The sequence below is a fragment of the Oncorhynchus nerka genome, linkage group LG10, assembly GCF_034236695.1.
Source record: "Oncorhynchus nerka isolate Pitt River linkage group LG10, Oner_Uvic_2.0, whole genome shotgun sequence".
Taxonomy (NCBI): domain Eukaryota; kingdom Metazoa; phylum Chordata; class Actinopteri; order Salmoniformes; family Salmonidae; genus Oncorhynchus; species Oncorhynchus nerka.
The window spans coordinates 56,257,667-56,274,949 of record NC_088405.1 but is presented as its reverse complement, the minus strand read 5'-3'; the positions used below and the strand labels follow the sequence as shown (position 1 = coordinate 56,274,949).

Below are 17,283 nucleotides of genomic sequence, written 5' to 3'. Positions count from 1 at the left end.
GGTTTTACATGTTGCCCACGTGGGGCATGGTAGGTTCAGTTTTGTTGTCCTATACTCTGCACTTTACTCCGCTCTCTTTTCTGCTTTTACAATCATGAAACTACTGGAAATGAGTTGCTGAATTGTTATATTATAAATGAATAGCATCTGTTACCGAATAACGGCTGGGGGAGCTACAAGCTTGTTACTGCACATCTGGCATTTCTTAACCAACATTTGACACGGCATCTGCCACAATATTCGGGGCAAAATATGTTGGTTATAGGCTACATGCCCTTTCACTATGTTCCTTGGCCACTGTCGGCATTAGACGATCCGAAGTCGACCCGTCGCTGCCATAATGGCGAAAGGAGGATATACATCATGTGGGAAGTTGTTCCGATTCGTGTGTTATACTGATTAGAGGGCATGTTTCATTTGGGTATGTCATCAGTTTGGGTGGTGATAATAGTAAGGGGGTCTCCCAGAGCTACACTCTGGGACACAAGTAGTCTTGCATAGCATGGGCTACTGCACTCCATCTCTATACCTAGCTACTCTATCAGTGTGCAGCAAGGTACGAGGTTGAGAGAGGATGCAACGAACATAAAGCAGTATAGTGAACATTAGAGACCTCAGGAAACTGGCTTTGATCAACACGAGTTAATCGATGTGCATTATGTTTAATATGGCAATATTCAGTGACTGCCTGTCCTTTTTGAAGTTTGACCTAAGTTTGACTTGATATTTTTCCAAGATTGTGCCATAATAGCGGAAAGGATAAATGACGGATAGAATGGGCATTTTTTGTGTGCGCTAAGACGCAGAAGGCATAACAATGGAGAAAGCGGGAAAATCCTTAATGCGTTAAGCATTCAAGTGCTGCAACAAGAGCACAGCGAATAGGCGATCAACTTGGGTCAGCGAATGTTTTCTTATACAACATTGGACTAGGCTGTATGAGTCAGGGACATTTGAGCAAGCAAACCAGTTCATATGCGTGGCAAGGTAGGCAATGGCACTTTGCCAATGAAGATAAACGCCCGCTATCCAAAATTACGCTTCCAAAGTGGTAGAATGCGGTTACTCCGATATTCGCGACCTTCAACGCATTTGCATTTGTCTGGAGAGGTGACATTAGGAGAGATGATAGATATAGGCTTCGTCATGCAATAATGTCCATAATTGCTGGACACATTTTAAACCAGAAAGCTGAATATTGCCACTAATGCACTTTAAACTCAAGAGGTTGACACATTGTATCTCTAACCACATTCCAACTACTCTGAATGTTGTTGTCTGATTGATTTTTGGGACGTTTTTTCTTATGCGGTTTCCGAAGTCGCACAATAGCTGTGCGCTTCCAGGGATTTCGTGAACTTCGTTCGCAGTCTCCAAACGATTCTTTGTCTGAATCGATTCCCCGTCACTTTTTGGGGTAAAATGGCAGGAGAGCGCCGAGGAGCAGGGATGGCTTTGGCGTTTTGGGACGGCTGTAATGGCTTGGGATTTATTTTTATCTTTCTTGTGGATCTACTGGGAATAGCTGCAGGTAACATGGAACCTATTTACTGGAATACGTTGAACAAGAGGTACGTGGTACGCTGTCATATAGACTAGTTTAGATGTATTTATAAGTCGTCGTCGTCTATTTCCCCCCCCCCCCCCCCCAAAAAAAACCTGTCTGATTATGACTGACTGAATACATGTCACTCGTGTACACCGTGTCTTTACAGGCTGTCAACGCGAATAACTGTGCGTTATTTAGGTGACATTGCAGTCCGGCAGAGTGGCCTTTGGAGAAACATACTGAACGCAACAATACAACTACCAACTCATGGGGATCATGCGCACCTTGGGGACACCGATTATTTTGTAAACTTCGATATCAGGTCTAATGACATGAGTTCACTCAATATCCAACTCTACACTGGGCTAAGCTACTTGTTGCTGGTGGAGGTGAATAGTGGTGGTGGGGATACTGACTTCATTGGAGAGGAAGACGGGAGTCTCCTGGCACATAATGTCCAGCGAAGTCGGACACGGGTTCTATTCAACAGATGTGTGTCCTGCAGGGTTGGGCTTAATTTAGAATATATGAAATTTCAATTCTTGAATTTGAATTGAAATGGTAAACGGGATACAGAATTCAAATTTGAATAAAGGAAATATAATTTAATTCAAATGTCACTTCAAGGCCTAGTCTATATAAATATTGTACATAAAACATGCATATCAAATATTAAATGTGAATTTTCTAAGATATTATATTTCATTAATCACTTACATTTGAATTATTATATATATATTATTTACCAGAATGCATTAGTTCAACCCTCAAGTTGACCCCGTGGCTTTCTAAAAAAGAAGCCAAACAAATTAAATTGTGCTGGAAATATAATGGTCTATTCTAAGCAATTAGTTAAAAGATTATATGAACATTTGTTTCCAGAGAAAAGTGATACTTTTGGTAATGTAGTGTATGTGGACACCTGCCTGTTGAACATCTCTTCCCAAAATCATGGGCATTAATATGGTGTTGCCCCCCCCCCCCCCCCCCCTTGCTGCTATACCAGCCTCCACTCTTCTGGGGAGGCTTTTCTCTAGATGTTGGAACATTGCTGCAGGGACTTGCTTCCATTCAGACAAGAGCATTAGTGAGGTCCGGCAAGGATGTTGGGTGATTAGGCCTGGCTCGCAGTCCGCGTTCCAATTCATCCCAAAGGTTTTTGATGGGGTTGAGGTCAGGGCTCTGTGCAGGCCAGTTAAGTTCTTCCACACCAATTTTGACAAAGGATTTCTTTATGGACCTCACTTTCTGCATGGGGGCATTGTCATGCTGAAACAGGAAAGGGCCTTCCCTAAATTGTTATCACAAAGTTGGACGCACAGAATTGTCTAGAATGCAACTGCAACTAATTGGCTTCGTCCAAACCATGAAAAACAGCCCCAAACCATTGTTCCTCCTTCACCAAACTTTACAGTTGACACTATGCATTTGGGCAGGTAGCATTCTCCTGGCATCCCCCAAAGCCACATTCATATATCAGACTGCCAGACGGTGAAGTGTGATTCATCCCTCCAAAGAATGCGTTTCCACTGCTCCAGAGTCCAATTGCAGTGAGCTTTACACCACCCCAGCCGACTCTTGGATTTGCGCATGATGATCTTAGGCTTGTGTGTGGCTGCTCGGCCATGGAAACCCATTTCATGAAGCTTCCGACAAACAGTTATTGTACTGATGTTGCTTCCAGAGGCAGTTTGGAACTCCGTAGTGAGTGTTGCAACCGATGACAGACAACTTTTACGTGCTTCAGCAATCGTCTGTCCTGTTCTGTGAGGTTGTGTGGCCAACCACTTCACGGCTGAGCCGTTGTTGCTCCTAGATTTTTCCACTTCACAATAACAGCACTTACAGTTGACCAGGGAAGCTCTAGCAAGGCAGAAATTTGACAAACTGACTTGTTGGAAAGGTGGCATCCTATGACAGTGCCACATTGAAAGTCACTGAGCTATTCAGTAAGGACATTCCACTGCCAATGTTAGTCTATTGAGATTGCATGGCTGTGTGCTCGAATTTATACACCTGTCAGCAACGGGTGTGGCTGAAATAGCCAAATCCACTCATTTGAAGGTGTCCACATACTTTTGTGTGTGTGTATATATATATATATATATATATATTCTTTGGTATCTGGAAGTGTGACCTGTCAGATTGAATTAAACTCATGTTCTATTCGCGCATTCATGTGCTAGTCGGAACCAGGAAACTCTGAAATGTCCGCCGTGTTTACTTGTCAAACAAGGCACCTGTATTACTTCACTAAGTTGGACATTTCAGAGTTTCCTAGTTCTGACTAGCACGTGAACACTATATGACTGAGTGGAATTTATTTAAATTGTATTGAATTAAATTCTACTTCCTGTGGGATGTGGCCAATTCTAATTTCAACTCATGAGTTGAAAGGGGGTCAATTCCAAGATTCTGAAATGAGCTCCCAACCCTGGTGTCCTGTGCCTATAGTTCCATATAGACTAGTGTAAAACTATAGTCTACCTTTCTGGCTGTAGAGAGAGCAAGCAGACCGCACTTGGGTTGGTAAGCATGGGAATGCCTGTTTATGGCAGATGCTTGTGTGAGAGAAGGGGTGGTCTTCATGCATGATTGCACCCTCATAAAGGGTCGCGTGCGTGCCCTCCGTGATTTCGACCCTCCCCTCCCGCCTGCTTGGACTCAAATCAAATCAAATGTTATTTGTCACATACACATGGTTAGCAGATGTTAATGCGAGTGTAGCGAAATGCTTGTGCTTCTAGTTCCGACAATGCAGTAATAACCAACAAGTAATCTAACTAACAATTCCAAAACTGCTGTCTTATACACAATGTAAGGGGATAAAGAATATGTACATAAGGATATATGAATGAGTGATGGTACAGAGCAGCATAGGCAAGATACAGTAGATGGTATCGAGTACAGTATATACATATGAGATGAGTATTTAAACAAAGTGGCATAGTTAAAGTGGCTAGTGATACATGTATTACATAAGGATGCAGTCGATGATATAGAGTACAGTATATACATTTGCATATGAGATGAATAATGTAGGGTAAGTAACATTATATAAGGTAGCATTGTTTAAAGTGGCTAGTGATATATTTACATTTCCCATCAATTCCCATTATTAAAGTGGCTGGAGTTGAGTCAGTGTCAGTGTGTTGGCAGCAGCCACTCAATGTTAGTGGTGGCTGTTTAACAGTCTGATGGCCTTGAGATAGAAGCTGTTTTTCAGTCTCTCGGTCCCAGCTTTGATGCACCTGTACTGACCTTGCCTTCTGGATGATAGCAGGGTGAACAGGCAGTGGCTCGGGTGGTTGATGTCCTTGATGATCTTTATGGCCTTCCTGTAACATCGGGTGGTGTAGGTGTCCTGGAGGGCAGGTAGTTTGCCCCCGGTGATGCGTTGTGCAGACCTCACTACCCTCTGGAGAGCCTTACGGTTGAGGGCGGAGCAGTTGCCGTACCAGGCGGTGATACAGCCCGCCAGGATGCTCTCGATTGTGCATCTGTAGAAGTTTGTGAGTGCTTTTGGTGACAAGCCGAATTTCTTCAGCCTCCTGAGGTTGAAGAGGCGCTGCTGCGCCTTCTTCACGATGCCGTCTGTGTGAGTGGACCAATTCAGTTTGTCTGTGATGTGTATGCCGAGGAACTTAAAACTTACTACCCTCTCCACTACTGTTCCATTGATGTGGATAGGGGGGTGTTCCCATTGCTGTTTCCTGAAGTCCACAATCATCTCCTTAGTTTTGTTGACGTTGAGTGTGAGGTTATTTTCCTGACACCACACTCCGAGGGCTCTCACCTCCTCCCTGTAGGCCGTCTCGTCGTTGTTGGTAATCAAGCCTACCACTGTTGTGTCGTCCGCAAACTTGATGATTGAGTTGGAGGCGTGCGTGGCCACGCAGTCGTGGGTGAACAGGGAGTACAGGAGAGGGCTCAGAACGCACCCTTGTGGGGCCCCAGTGTTGAGGATCAGCGGGGAGGAGATGTTGTTGCCTACCCTCACCACCTGGGGGCGGCCTGTCAGGAAGTCCAGTACCCAGTTGCACAGGGCGGGGTCGAGACCCAGGGTCTCGAGCTTGATGACGAGCTTGGAGGGTACTATGGTGTTGAATGCCGAGCTGTAGTCGATGAACAGCATTCTCACATAGGTATTCCTCTTGTCCAGATGGGTTAGGGCAGTGTGCAGTGTGGTTGAGATTGCATCGTCTGTGGACCTATTTGGGCGGTAAGCAAATTGGAGTGGGTCTAGGGTGTCAGGTAGGGTAGAGGTGATATGGTCCTTGACTAGTCTCTCAAAGCACTTCATGATGACGGAAGTGAGTGCTACGGGCGGTAGTCGTTTAGCTCAGTTACCTTAGCTTTCTTGGGAACAGGAACAATGGTGGCCCTCTTGAAGCATGTGGGAACAGCAGACTGGTATAGGGATTGATTGAATATGTCCGTAAACACACCGGCCAGCTGGTCTGCGCATGCTCTGAGGGCGCGGCTGGGGATGCCATCTGGGCCTGCAGCCTTGCGAGGGTTAACACGTTTAAATGTCTTACTCACCTCGGCTGCAGTGAAGGAGAGACCGCATGTTTCCGTTGCAGGCCGTGTCAGTGGCACTGTATTGTCCTCAAAGCGGGCAAAAAAGTTATTTAGTCTGCCTGGGAGCAAGACATCCTGGTCCGTGACTGGGCTGGATTTCTTCCTGTAGTCCGTGATTGACTGTAGACCCTGCCACATGCCTCTTGTGTCTGAGCCGTTGAATTGAGATTCTACTTTGTCTCTGTACTGACGCTTAGCTTGTTTGATAGCCTTGCGGAGGGAGTAGCTGCACTGTTTGTATTCGGTCATGTTACCAGACACCTTGCCCTTATTAAAAGCAGTGGTTCGCGCTTTCAGTTTCACGCGAATGCTGCCATCAATCCACGGTTTCTGGTTAGGGAATGTTTTAATCGTTGCTATGGGAATGACATCTTCAACGCACGTTCTAATGAACTCGCACACCGAATCAGCGTATTCGTCAATATTGTTATCTGACGCAATAAGAAACATATCCCAGTCCACGTGATGGAAGCAGTCTTGGAGTGTGGAGTCAGCTTGGTCGGACCAGCGTTGGACAGACCTCAGCGTGGGAGCCTGTTGTTTTAGTTTCTGTCTGTAGGCAGGGATCAACAAAATGGAGTCGTGGTCAGCTTTTCCGAAAGGGGGGCGGGGCAGGGCCTTATATGCTTCGCGGAAGTTAGAGTAACAATGATCCAAGGTTTTTCCACCCCTGGTTGTGCAATTGATATGCTGATAAAATTTAGGGAGTCTTGTTTTCAGATTAGCCTTGTTAAAATCCCCAGCTACAATGAATGCAGCCTCCGGATAAATAGTTTCCAGTTTGCAAAGAGTTAAATAAAGCTCGTTCAGAGCCATCGATGTGTCTGCTTGGGGGGGGGGGGTATATACGGCTGTGATTATAATCGAAGAGAATTCTCTTGGTAGATAATGCGGTCTACATTTGATTGTGAGGAATTCTAAATCAGGTGAACAGAAGGATTTGAGTTCCTGTATGTTACTTTCATCACACCATGTCTCGTTAACCATAAGGCATACGCCCTCCCCTCTTCTTACCAGAAAGATGTTTGTTCCTGTCGGCGCGAAGCGTGGAGAAACCCGTTGGCTGCACCGCTTCGGATAGCGTCTCTCCAGTGAGCCATGTTTCCGTGAAGCAAAGAACGTTACAGTCTCTGATGTCCCTCTGGAATGCTACCCTTGCTTGGATTTCATCAACCTTGTTGTCAAGAGACTGGACATTCGCAAGAAGAATGCTAGGGAGTGGTGCACTGTGTGCCCGTCTCCGGAGTCTGACCAGAAGACCGCCTCGTTTCCCTCTTTTTCGGAGTCGTTTTTTTGGGTCGCTGCAAGGGATCAATTCCGTTGTCCTGTTTGTAAGGCAGAACACAGGATCCGCGTCGCGAAAAACATTCTTGGTCGTACTGATGGTGAGTTGACGCTGATCTTATATTCAGTAGTTCTTCTCGACTGTATGTAATGAAACCTAAGATGACCTGGGGTACTACTGTAAGAAATAACACGTAAATAAAACAAAAAACTGCATAGTTTCCTAGGAACGCGAAGCGAGGCGGCCATCTCTGTCGGCGCCGGAAGTGTGAGTTTGCGAATGGGGAATTATGAAAGCCAGTGAGAACTTGGCCTGGATTTGTCCAACGCTGTTCAAGCAAGCTCCTCTTTTGTCAAAGCCCAGACTCTCACCTATTGGAAAGCATGCAGTAATTGTGCATCAATTCATAAGCTAGGCCTTAATTTCTCTCTCGTGTGAGGACAGACACAGATACACAGTTGAACAATCAAAGAAGGTTTGATTAAATAGGCCTACACGACTTTCGCTACCCAAATCACCTTGTAGGTGTTAGGTTACGTTTCCATAGACAGAATAGATACATGAACAAACTGCCCAAATGTCACTAATGAAATAATAATGTAAACATGAGAGGGTTTTGTTTAGTGAGTTGCAATAAGGGGGTACAATTATCGAGAAGAGTCGATGTTGAGAGTGGCCGGTGAAAGGAGGGGAATATGAAGAGATGGAAAGATGCAACCACGAGATGGAGAGACGAAAAATAACCTAGAGTTGGGTCTGATGAGTCTTTTTAAGTGGGCCCAGATAGAGGGACACACTGAGTGTGAGCTCTGTGCTACTGCTGAGAATCTCTCATCCGTATGGAATCTAATGTTCCTCCGATATATGAAAAGGTCAATGGGTTTACTCATGGCCTGTTAGACAGCTCTTCCTCAGACTCCTGATGGCCAAGACGACCAACACACACAACAGACAGACACAGGCAATGAATACAGAAACATGTTCAGTACAGATATAGAAAATCACACACTCTAAACATGGATATAAGATGAGTGAGTGGAGTTAAGGAGTGCAGGGGGCCCCCCAGGTGGTGAGGGTAGGTAGCAACACACCTGCCACACTGATCCTTAACACTGGAGTCCCTCAGGGGTGCGTGCTCAGTCCCTTCCTGTACTCCCTGTTCACCCAAGACTGCATGGCCAGGCACGACTCCAACACCAAGTTTTCAGACGACACAACAGCCTGATCACCGACAACGACGAGACCGCCTATAGGGAGGAGGTTAGACACCTGGCCGGGTGGTACCAGAATAACAACCTATCCCTGAATGTAACCAAGACTAAGGAGATGATTGTGGACTACAGGAAAAGGAGGACCGAGCACACCCTCATTCTCATCGACGGGGCTGTAGTGGAGCAGGTTGAGAGCTTCCTTAGTGTCCACATCACCAACAAACTAGTATGACCCAAACACACCAAGACAGTCGTGAAGAGGGCACGACAAAACCTATTTCCCCTCAGGAAACTAAAAGGATTTGGTATGGGACCTGAGATCCTCAAAAGGTTCTACAGCTGCAACATCGAGAGCATCCTGACTGGTTGCATCACTGCCTGGTCATTGCTCTGCCTCCGACCACAAGGCACTACAGAGGGTAGTGCGTATGGCCGAGTACATCACTGGGGCTAAGCTTCCTGCCACCCAGGACCTCTACACCAAGCTGTGTCAGAGGAAGGCTCTAAAAATGGTCAAAGACCCCAGCCACCCCAGTTCTCTCTACTACCGCATGGCAAGCGGTACCGGAGTGTCAAGTCTAGGACAAAAAGGCTTCTCAACAGTTTTTACCCCCAAGCAATAAGACTCCTGAACAGGTGATCAAATGGCTTACCTGGACTAGTAAGCATTTAACTGTAAGGTTATTGTTGTATTCGGAGCAGGTGACAAACTTTGATTTGATTTGGAATTGACATCTGAGGCAGAGTCGTGTAAGGCGAAGTGGATGTACATCTCTTCCCCCTTAAGTGGGCATTCAAAATGAATACTTCACAGGCTGCTCAATATTTAATGAATCCCGTGCTAATTGGCTGAGGATAAAAAGCCTGGTTAGCTGGGCTAAGCGTTTCAGATTAAAACCTTTTGAAAGATTGGGAAAAGAAAGGAAACCGAAACAGTGTCAGGAGACTGAGGAGCGGGTAGCCTGAGTTTAAGGATGAGGTCCCTGCGTCTTCACATGTGTTCAGCCTCATTACCCCCCTTACACTGCCACATACAGCCAGAGTGTTACACCCTCATAGTTGGTGTGAGTGTGATGTCTGTGTCAGAAAGGAGTGTGTGTGTGTTTACTTGCCTGAGTGTGTTTGTGCATGTTGTTCCTAGGGGTGTGGGTATCATTGTTGTTGGGTGTGTGGGGGTGTATTCCCAGTCAGTCACTCAGCGGCTGTCTCAGTCAGAGTGTTTAGACTCGCCTTGTTTACTCATCCAGGGAGGAACAAAATCCACCCCTGTCCTCCTGTGACACCTTCTGCTCAGACAGCCGTGTGCGATGGATGGAGGGGGGGGGGGGGGGGGGGTTACTATGAATGCCTAGGCGTGTCTGTGTTAAACCTGTGTATTTTCCAGTCTAAATATTTAACAGTCTAGATTGAACTGTGGAGAATAAACAGTGTCAAATGAAGAAGGGCAAAGGAAAGTGCTCTGGGACGTGTATGAGTAGGCAAGCTTGTCTGTATATGCTTGTCTGAAATGTATGCATGCTTGCAGTGAAATACTGAATGTGCGACCAAACAAAAGTTTTCCATAGACTTGTGAAGGTGACTTTGGTAACAGCACCAAATTAGCTGTACCACTTGACCTCGGATTAGGGGTGTGAGAGTAAGGAGGGTAATCCTCCTACTCAACACACACCCAGCCGTCCCCTCTTGTGGAGTGCACCACTGTCAGTCAGACAACAAAGCAGTATGTGAGGGGGATTTTTTTTCTCTCTCGCTCACTCGCTTTCTCTGCTGGTAGCCTTAGTGGTTAGAGCGTTGGGCCAGTAACCGAAGGGTCACTGGTTCGAATACCCGAGCTGGCAAGGTGGAAAATCTGTCGACGTGTCCTTGAGCAAGGCACTTAAAGGAGCAGTTCACTATTTACAGCTAGCAATCAATGGAAGTGCTGGGGGCATGTAAACAAAGCAAAATAAAAAAATGTTGCATGACTTTCATTGGTAGTTTATGGTGGCTGAAGTTTGTAGAGGCTGCTTTAAGGAAAACTGAACCAGGGATTACTGTTTCTCCTGGCCCATAGACTACTTTCGTGTTGAGGAACCATCTAACATCAAGTATTTTTTAATATTTTTTTTTATCACTTACTCAGTAGCTCCATCTCTCCATGTGCCCTCTTTTACCTGAGATTGTTACCATAATGAATAGCCACAGAGCTATCTGGAGCTAATTTATTAAATAAAACATAACCAGTGAGAATGTTACCAGTCATAAACTACTGGATGTCAGAATACAGGCTAGTGGTGGAAGCTGCATTTGCGGCATTGCTTGGGATTCTTGGCAGAAGACTAATCTGATGGAATCTCTTCAGTAATCCAATGGTTTCATAAACTCTTGCCCAGGGATATGGGCAGGATTCAAGAGTGATGAGTAAATACGTTAAAGGGTGCATGACAAAGAACTTTAACATAACAAAGAACTCCTCCCTTTCACATGTGTTGTAGTAGGTGTATGGCTTAAGGCGTCAGCATGCTTCAGTTCGGCTGGCGGCTAGACAAACCGAACGAGTGTGCTCCCTTTAGACTTTCGCTTGAAAAGAACGATAAAAAAGCGGCAATAGGACTGTTTCTCCTATTGAAGATGCCGTAGGCAGTATACACTTCCTCAAAATAGCCAGAATTAATCTAAGATGACTCAAGAAATCTGTCATTAATTGTTATGTTTTTGCCGAGGAGCTCTTAGTCGCGCAAAATACATTTTGGTGCAGTATTTCTGAAAGAAAAAATGTGCATCAAAACAAGTTGTCTCTTGTTGAATGACAACAGACTTTTTCGAAGAATCCCTACTGTTGCCCAATCACGGACGAAGGGGCGTAGCATTCAGCTCCCGAAATTCGGCTGGCCTCGAGAAAAAGTGACGTGTGCCTAAACAACTGAAAAACTCCTTACCCGAAGTCTAAAATTAACACAAATGTCGTCATAATATATGCACGGACTCTTGCGAACTGTTTCGGCTGGGAATCACGTAGATGGAGTGTAAAGGCGTCCATCTCTCACAGCCTCACGTCAGAATTAGACGGTCATCCATGTTTCTCAACCGTCACATTTCAAAGTGTTAAAGGTTATGTTTAGGCATTAACTCAGACATCTTCATTTTAGGCACTAACTCAGACATCTTCATTTTAGGCACTAACTCAGACATCTTCATTTTAGGCACTAACTCAGACATCTTCATTTTAGGCACTAACTCAGACATCTTCATTTTAGGCACTAACTCAGACATCTTCATTTTAGGCATTAACTCAGACATCTTCATTTTAGGCACTAACTCAGACATCTTCATTTTAGGCACTAACTCAGACATCTTCATTTTAGGCACTAACTCAGACATCTTCATTTTAGGCACTAACTCAGACATCTTTAGGCACTAACTCAGACATCTTCATTTTAGGCACTAACTCAGACATCTTCATTTTAGGCACTAACTCCGAATGGTTAAGGTACAAGGGTTAAGGTTTGGGATAATAAAAAGTCATTTTTGTTTTATCTTCAAACCTTTGGAATCGAGGCAGATGCTTAAATCCATCCGCATCCCCATCCACAATGCCCTAGCAAAACCAAAACCTACTTGAAGGTAACAGCGCTCACTGTTGCCCCTAGTGGCTGGTTTCCACTTCATCTCTCTGATGTCCTCAGACATGGATGGACGTCGAAGACAGACCTGTATCACGGACCTGGGTGTTCACCCACACACTAACATTTTACCCACCCTAGTAGCTACCTGCCAGTATCATTTGCAAATTCCCTTTCACCGCCTTCCTCGTTTTTAATGTTCTGTTTCAAAGGTGCTTCCCTGGCATGCCTTCAAAGTCTTGGCAGAGCATGAGAGCATGTGGCGAATAATGGAGTAATTGCAGTCTTAAGATTGCGCTGATGAGGGTTTCACTGTGAGGTGGGGGGGTGATGATGTATGTTCCCTCCAATATGAAATGGATTCTCAGAACAGTGCATCACTATAATAAAAACGCTTGCTTTTCCCTTGTTTTTGTGCTTGTTTGATCTATATCCCCTTTCAATTTTTTTATCTCATTTTCCCTCCCTTCTCTCCATGTGCCTCTCCCTCATATCTCCTTGTTTCTCTCTATTCCTGCATCCTGTTTCTTTCTCCATCTACTCCTCCGTCTCTCTTCCGTAAAGGTTAAGTGGCGTGAATAATATTTTCTGTATGCCTTGTTTTGTGTAATTGGGGGACCATCGACTGGAGAACAGGATCCAAGAGCCATGTCAGTAAGAAGGACATGTAGTTGTTTTAACAAACCAGACTAATGTTTCCCCTTCAACATTCTCCTAATTGAACCCCACTCGCTCTTTACCCCGCCTCGCTTTGTTTTGCTCTCTCTTTCTCTCTCTCTCGTGCTTTGTCTCTGAAGTTACATATTCAGTATGTCTTTCTGCTTCAAATGCACACACTTCTCTCGTATGAAACGCTTTATTCAAAAATATTACAAAGAATGGGAAACCTAGACATTCCCTGGTGTGCTAGTATACAAGGAAGACAGGAATGAAGAAGACAAAGGGAAAAGGAGGGAGAGAAGGGACCAGGGAGTTGTTCTCTCTGGCTGACTTTCTGCTTCACTCATCCTCCAAACAAAAGGAAGTGCTATTTTAAGTCTTCTCATCTTTAATCAGCCCTGTGATTTGGGTTTTATGAGCCTTTTCACGTGTGGTTAAGAGTCCTGGGCATTTGGGTACATGTATCCCTCTCATAGCCTGATACATACTGAGAGTCAGACAAACACGGTTCCACTCCCCGTTTCGAAAAACTTGGTGACACTTTACTGGATACCTACCGTCATAACACGGTCATAACCATGTCATGTCAACAGCTGACATAACTGTTCATAATATCGTCATAACATAGGACATGTTATGTCAGCTGTTGTGACATGTTCGGGCCTTGTCGTAAAGTGTTATGACGCTAGGTGTAAAGTGAAGTGTCACACGAAAACTTCATTCAACGTTCTGAACTACAAGATCCCACTTGTAACGAACCGACCTTAAGGGCTCCACACAGTCCGCAAACGGATCCGATGGAGCTTTTTTGCGTACCTCTCTACTTTCGTGAGGCTGAATCTTTTTTTTGGAACGCGTCGCAAACTGAGCTCCTGTTTGCGTAAACTGTGAAAACACTGGAGAGCCCTTTAGAGGGGAGTGCCTGCGTCTGAGCTCCGCTTGTGTCAAGGTTGGGCTATGTTAAGGCCGGAGTCTGATGGGGACTGAGTCATGGCGTAGGAATGTGGCTTTTATCTCTTAGTACTTAACTAATTAAATAAAGGCTCTAAACAACACTCTGAAAGCACTTCAGATAAAGCAGGACCCACTTAGCAGTTCTGGGGGAAGGGTCCTAGAAAGGCACGGTATCAGCAATTCACCAAACAGTGCTGTGTTATGGGACAAAATTGATATTTACACATTTCTAGACACTAAATTACAGTGTTGTACAGTTTATTGGCATGTAATGATCTATGGTATGAAACCCTGAGAGCTCTGTGTAAAAGTGAGAAAGCAGCTTTGTTTTCTTCTGGCTGGCCTGTAAACAATTCAAGTCGATGGTAAACCATGTTCCACCTCATGCCAATGAAAGCTCTGGTCTAATGAACCAGGCCATCTCCCAACGTGTTCACCCTGGGAGGGCGACTGGGCCGAGGTGGTGCTGGACTGCCCTGGTCCCTGGCTGGCTTAGTGGACTGCGGGCTCTGGTGCATCCTGGTACAGTCCTCCCCTATACAGGACCTCCAGACTGGGGCAGCAGCAGGGGGGATTACGGGGGAAGTTTGCCTGAAATCATCTTCAACAGAGCAGTGAGGCAGAATGGTGTGAGCAAACATGAAGCTGGAAGTGTATTCACAAGAGGTGGGGTTACAGCTAGAACCACAGCCAGTGCAAGTCAAATAGGATGAGAGGGCACAGGGCAGGCAATGAAGCAAACACCCACATTCCCATAAACACTGGGCCATGAAGTCGGCCAAAGGCCATTCCAATCTGTCCACTGCAGTGATAAGGCCATGGGATTCAGCAACACACTGAACCCTGGGTAGCCTCACACAGACCACAAGTAGAGACTGTCATGACATGATCAAAAGTCAAGTAAGCTTTGGTTTCCCTTCCTTTGACCTGTGTGTCATCTGGTATAAGTAGTTCATATTATGTATGCAATCCTTATCCATCATTTAAGGCACGGTTTTAAAACTCGACCATTGAATAATGCATCAGAATCCGTTTCATCAGCAGCTCTGACGAAGGCACTAATTTAGCATTGTTTTAAAAAGAGAAGTTGGAGAAAATGCAATATTCATGTAGTTCGCTTCAGCGTCAATGTGAGATCAGATGAAAGTTTCTCCAGATGAGCATCAATCAGCTGCTTGAGCTAACTGTTCTCGATAAGGCCCACAACTATGTTGAATATGGCCATGGTCCATGCTTCATAGCTACGTCCAATCATGCTTTCTCTCTCAATATTAATATCTGTAGGACCTTCAACAGTCACCGTGATATTAGTATTAAGAGAGAAAGCATGATTGGACATAGAGTTGAAATCGGAAGTTTACATACACCTTAGCCAAAAACATTTAAACATTTTTTACAATTCCTGACATTTAATCCTAGTAAAAAGGCAGCGTCTTAGGTCAGTTAGGATCACCACTTTATTTTAAGAATGTGACATGTCAGAATAATAGTGGAGAGTGATTAATTTCAACTTTTTTTTCTTTCATCACATTCACGGTGGGTCAGTTTACATACACTCAATTAGTATTTGGTAGCATTGCCTTTCAATTGTTTAACTTGGGTCAAGTGTTTCGGGTAGCCTTCCACAAGCTTCCCACAATAAGTTGGGTGAATTTTGGGCCATTCCTCCAGTTTGCAGTTGCAAACCGTAGTCTGGCTTTTTTTATGGCTGTTTTGGAGCAGTGGCTTCTTCCTTGCTGAGCTGCCTTTCAGGTTGTCGATATAGGACTCGTTTTACTGTGAATATAGATACTTTTGTACCCGTTTCCTCCAGCATCTTCACAAGGCCCTTTGCTGTTGTTCTGGGATTGATTTGCACTTTTCACACCAAAGTACGTTCATCTCTAGGAGACAGAACGTGTCTCCTTCCTGAGCGGTATGATGGCTGCGTGGTCCCATGGTGTTTATACTTGCATACTATTGTTTGTACAGATGAACGTGGTACCTTCAGGGGTTTGGAAATTGCTCCCAAGGATGAACCAGACTTGTGGAGGTTTACACATTTTTCTTTCTGAGATCTTGGCTGATTGATTTTCCCATGATGTCAAGCAAACAGGCACTGAGTTTGAAGGTAGGCCTTGAAACACATCCACAGGTACACTTCCAATTGACTCAAATTGTGTTAATTAGCCTATCAGAAGCTTCTAAAGCCATGACATCATTTTCTGGAATTTTCCAAGCTGTTTAAAGGCACAGTCAACTTAGTGTATGTAAACCTCTGATCCACTGGAATTGTGATACAGTGAATTATAAGTGAAGTAATCGGTCTGTAAACAATTGTTGGAAAAATGACTTGTGTCATGCACAAAGTAGATGTCCTAACCGACTTGCCAAAACTATAGTTTGTTCACAAGAAATGTGTGGAGTGGTTGAAAAACAAATTTGAATGACTCCAACCTAAGTGTATGCAAACTTCCGACTTCAACTGTAGCTATGAAGCATGGACCATAGCCATACTCAACATAGTTGTGGGCTTCATTCCCAGCATTAAACTTTGAACCCACTTATTAGCAAGGTCAACAGCGTGTAGCCTTGAATTGCGTCAGGCCCGTAGTGTACAGGATGTGACCTCAGGCTACGGGTTATGACAGCAGAGTAATCACTGATGTCACATACGCACTTGACTGGCATCTTGAATATAGCCGAGTATGATGGGGATGTTGAGTCATGGGAGGATGGACAGAAATGGTACACTTAGAAATGTCCCAATAAGGAGACTTAAATAGCACACATATGCTCTGTATCAAAGCATTACTATATGCCTAAACAGAGCACATGTGGCTCTGCAGAAGTGAAAAGGTACACCGTGACAGACATGATTTGATTACTCAACTCGGAGTCATAGAGAGGAGACCGCTCACACACCTGGCTCAAAGGCCTGCACAGTAATTCTCTACTTACATTGCTAACTGTGTGTGTAGAATAACGAGTGTACGAGCGCATATATGTGATGCGTGTGCTGAGCAGAAGGTGCACGATGTGTCCGGACAAATGAAAAGGTCACTGTCTCTCACTATCTGTTCTATCTGTGCAGATCACCGTGAACCTCAAGCCTCTCTAAATGTGGTCATAGCAGGAACAGGACCTCGTTGTAATAGAGCCCAGGTTAAAGCCACTACATGGTACATACTGCATCATTCGTACTGTAGCCTATGTCACAGCAGAAACCTCAAGGGGAAAGTAACAGCCAATGATTTATTATCATGCTCTGTCAAACGCCCCAAAACCTTGTTTCCCTCTCTTCCAAAACACCTTGATCTGAGAGAAGGAAGGAGAGGGATGAAGGAGCCTGGAGCTCCCTGGTTGATGTGTCTGCTTGTCCCTCCTTGTGTTGAAATGTCACCAGGCTCTCAGGGCAGTAAGCGCTTAATGGAGAGCAAGGGAGCTGATGCTCTCTGT

General features: G+C 44.9%; 1 protein-coding gene across 1 annotated transcript in view; it reads left to right on the top strand.

Annotated features, from left to right (window-relative positions):
* The first annotated feature begins 305 nt into the window (after positions 1–305).
* The window catches only part of LOC115135679 (ephrin-B3-like), a 38,101-nt gene continuing 21,123 nt past the window's right edge, over positions 306–17,283 (top strand). Inside the window, exon 1 of the mRNA XM_029670595.2 lies at positions 306–1,571. Coding sequence (XP_029526455.1) covers positions 1,423–1,571 — 149 coding nt within the window. The 5' untranslated portion in view covers positions 306–1,422. The remainder of the gene's footprint in view (positions 1,572–17,283) is intronic.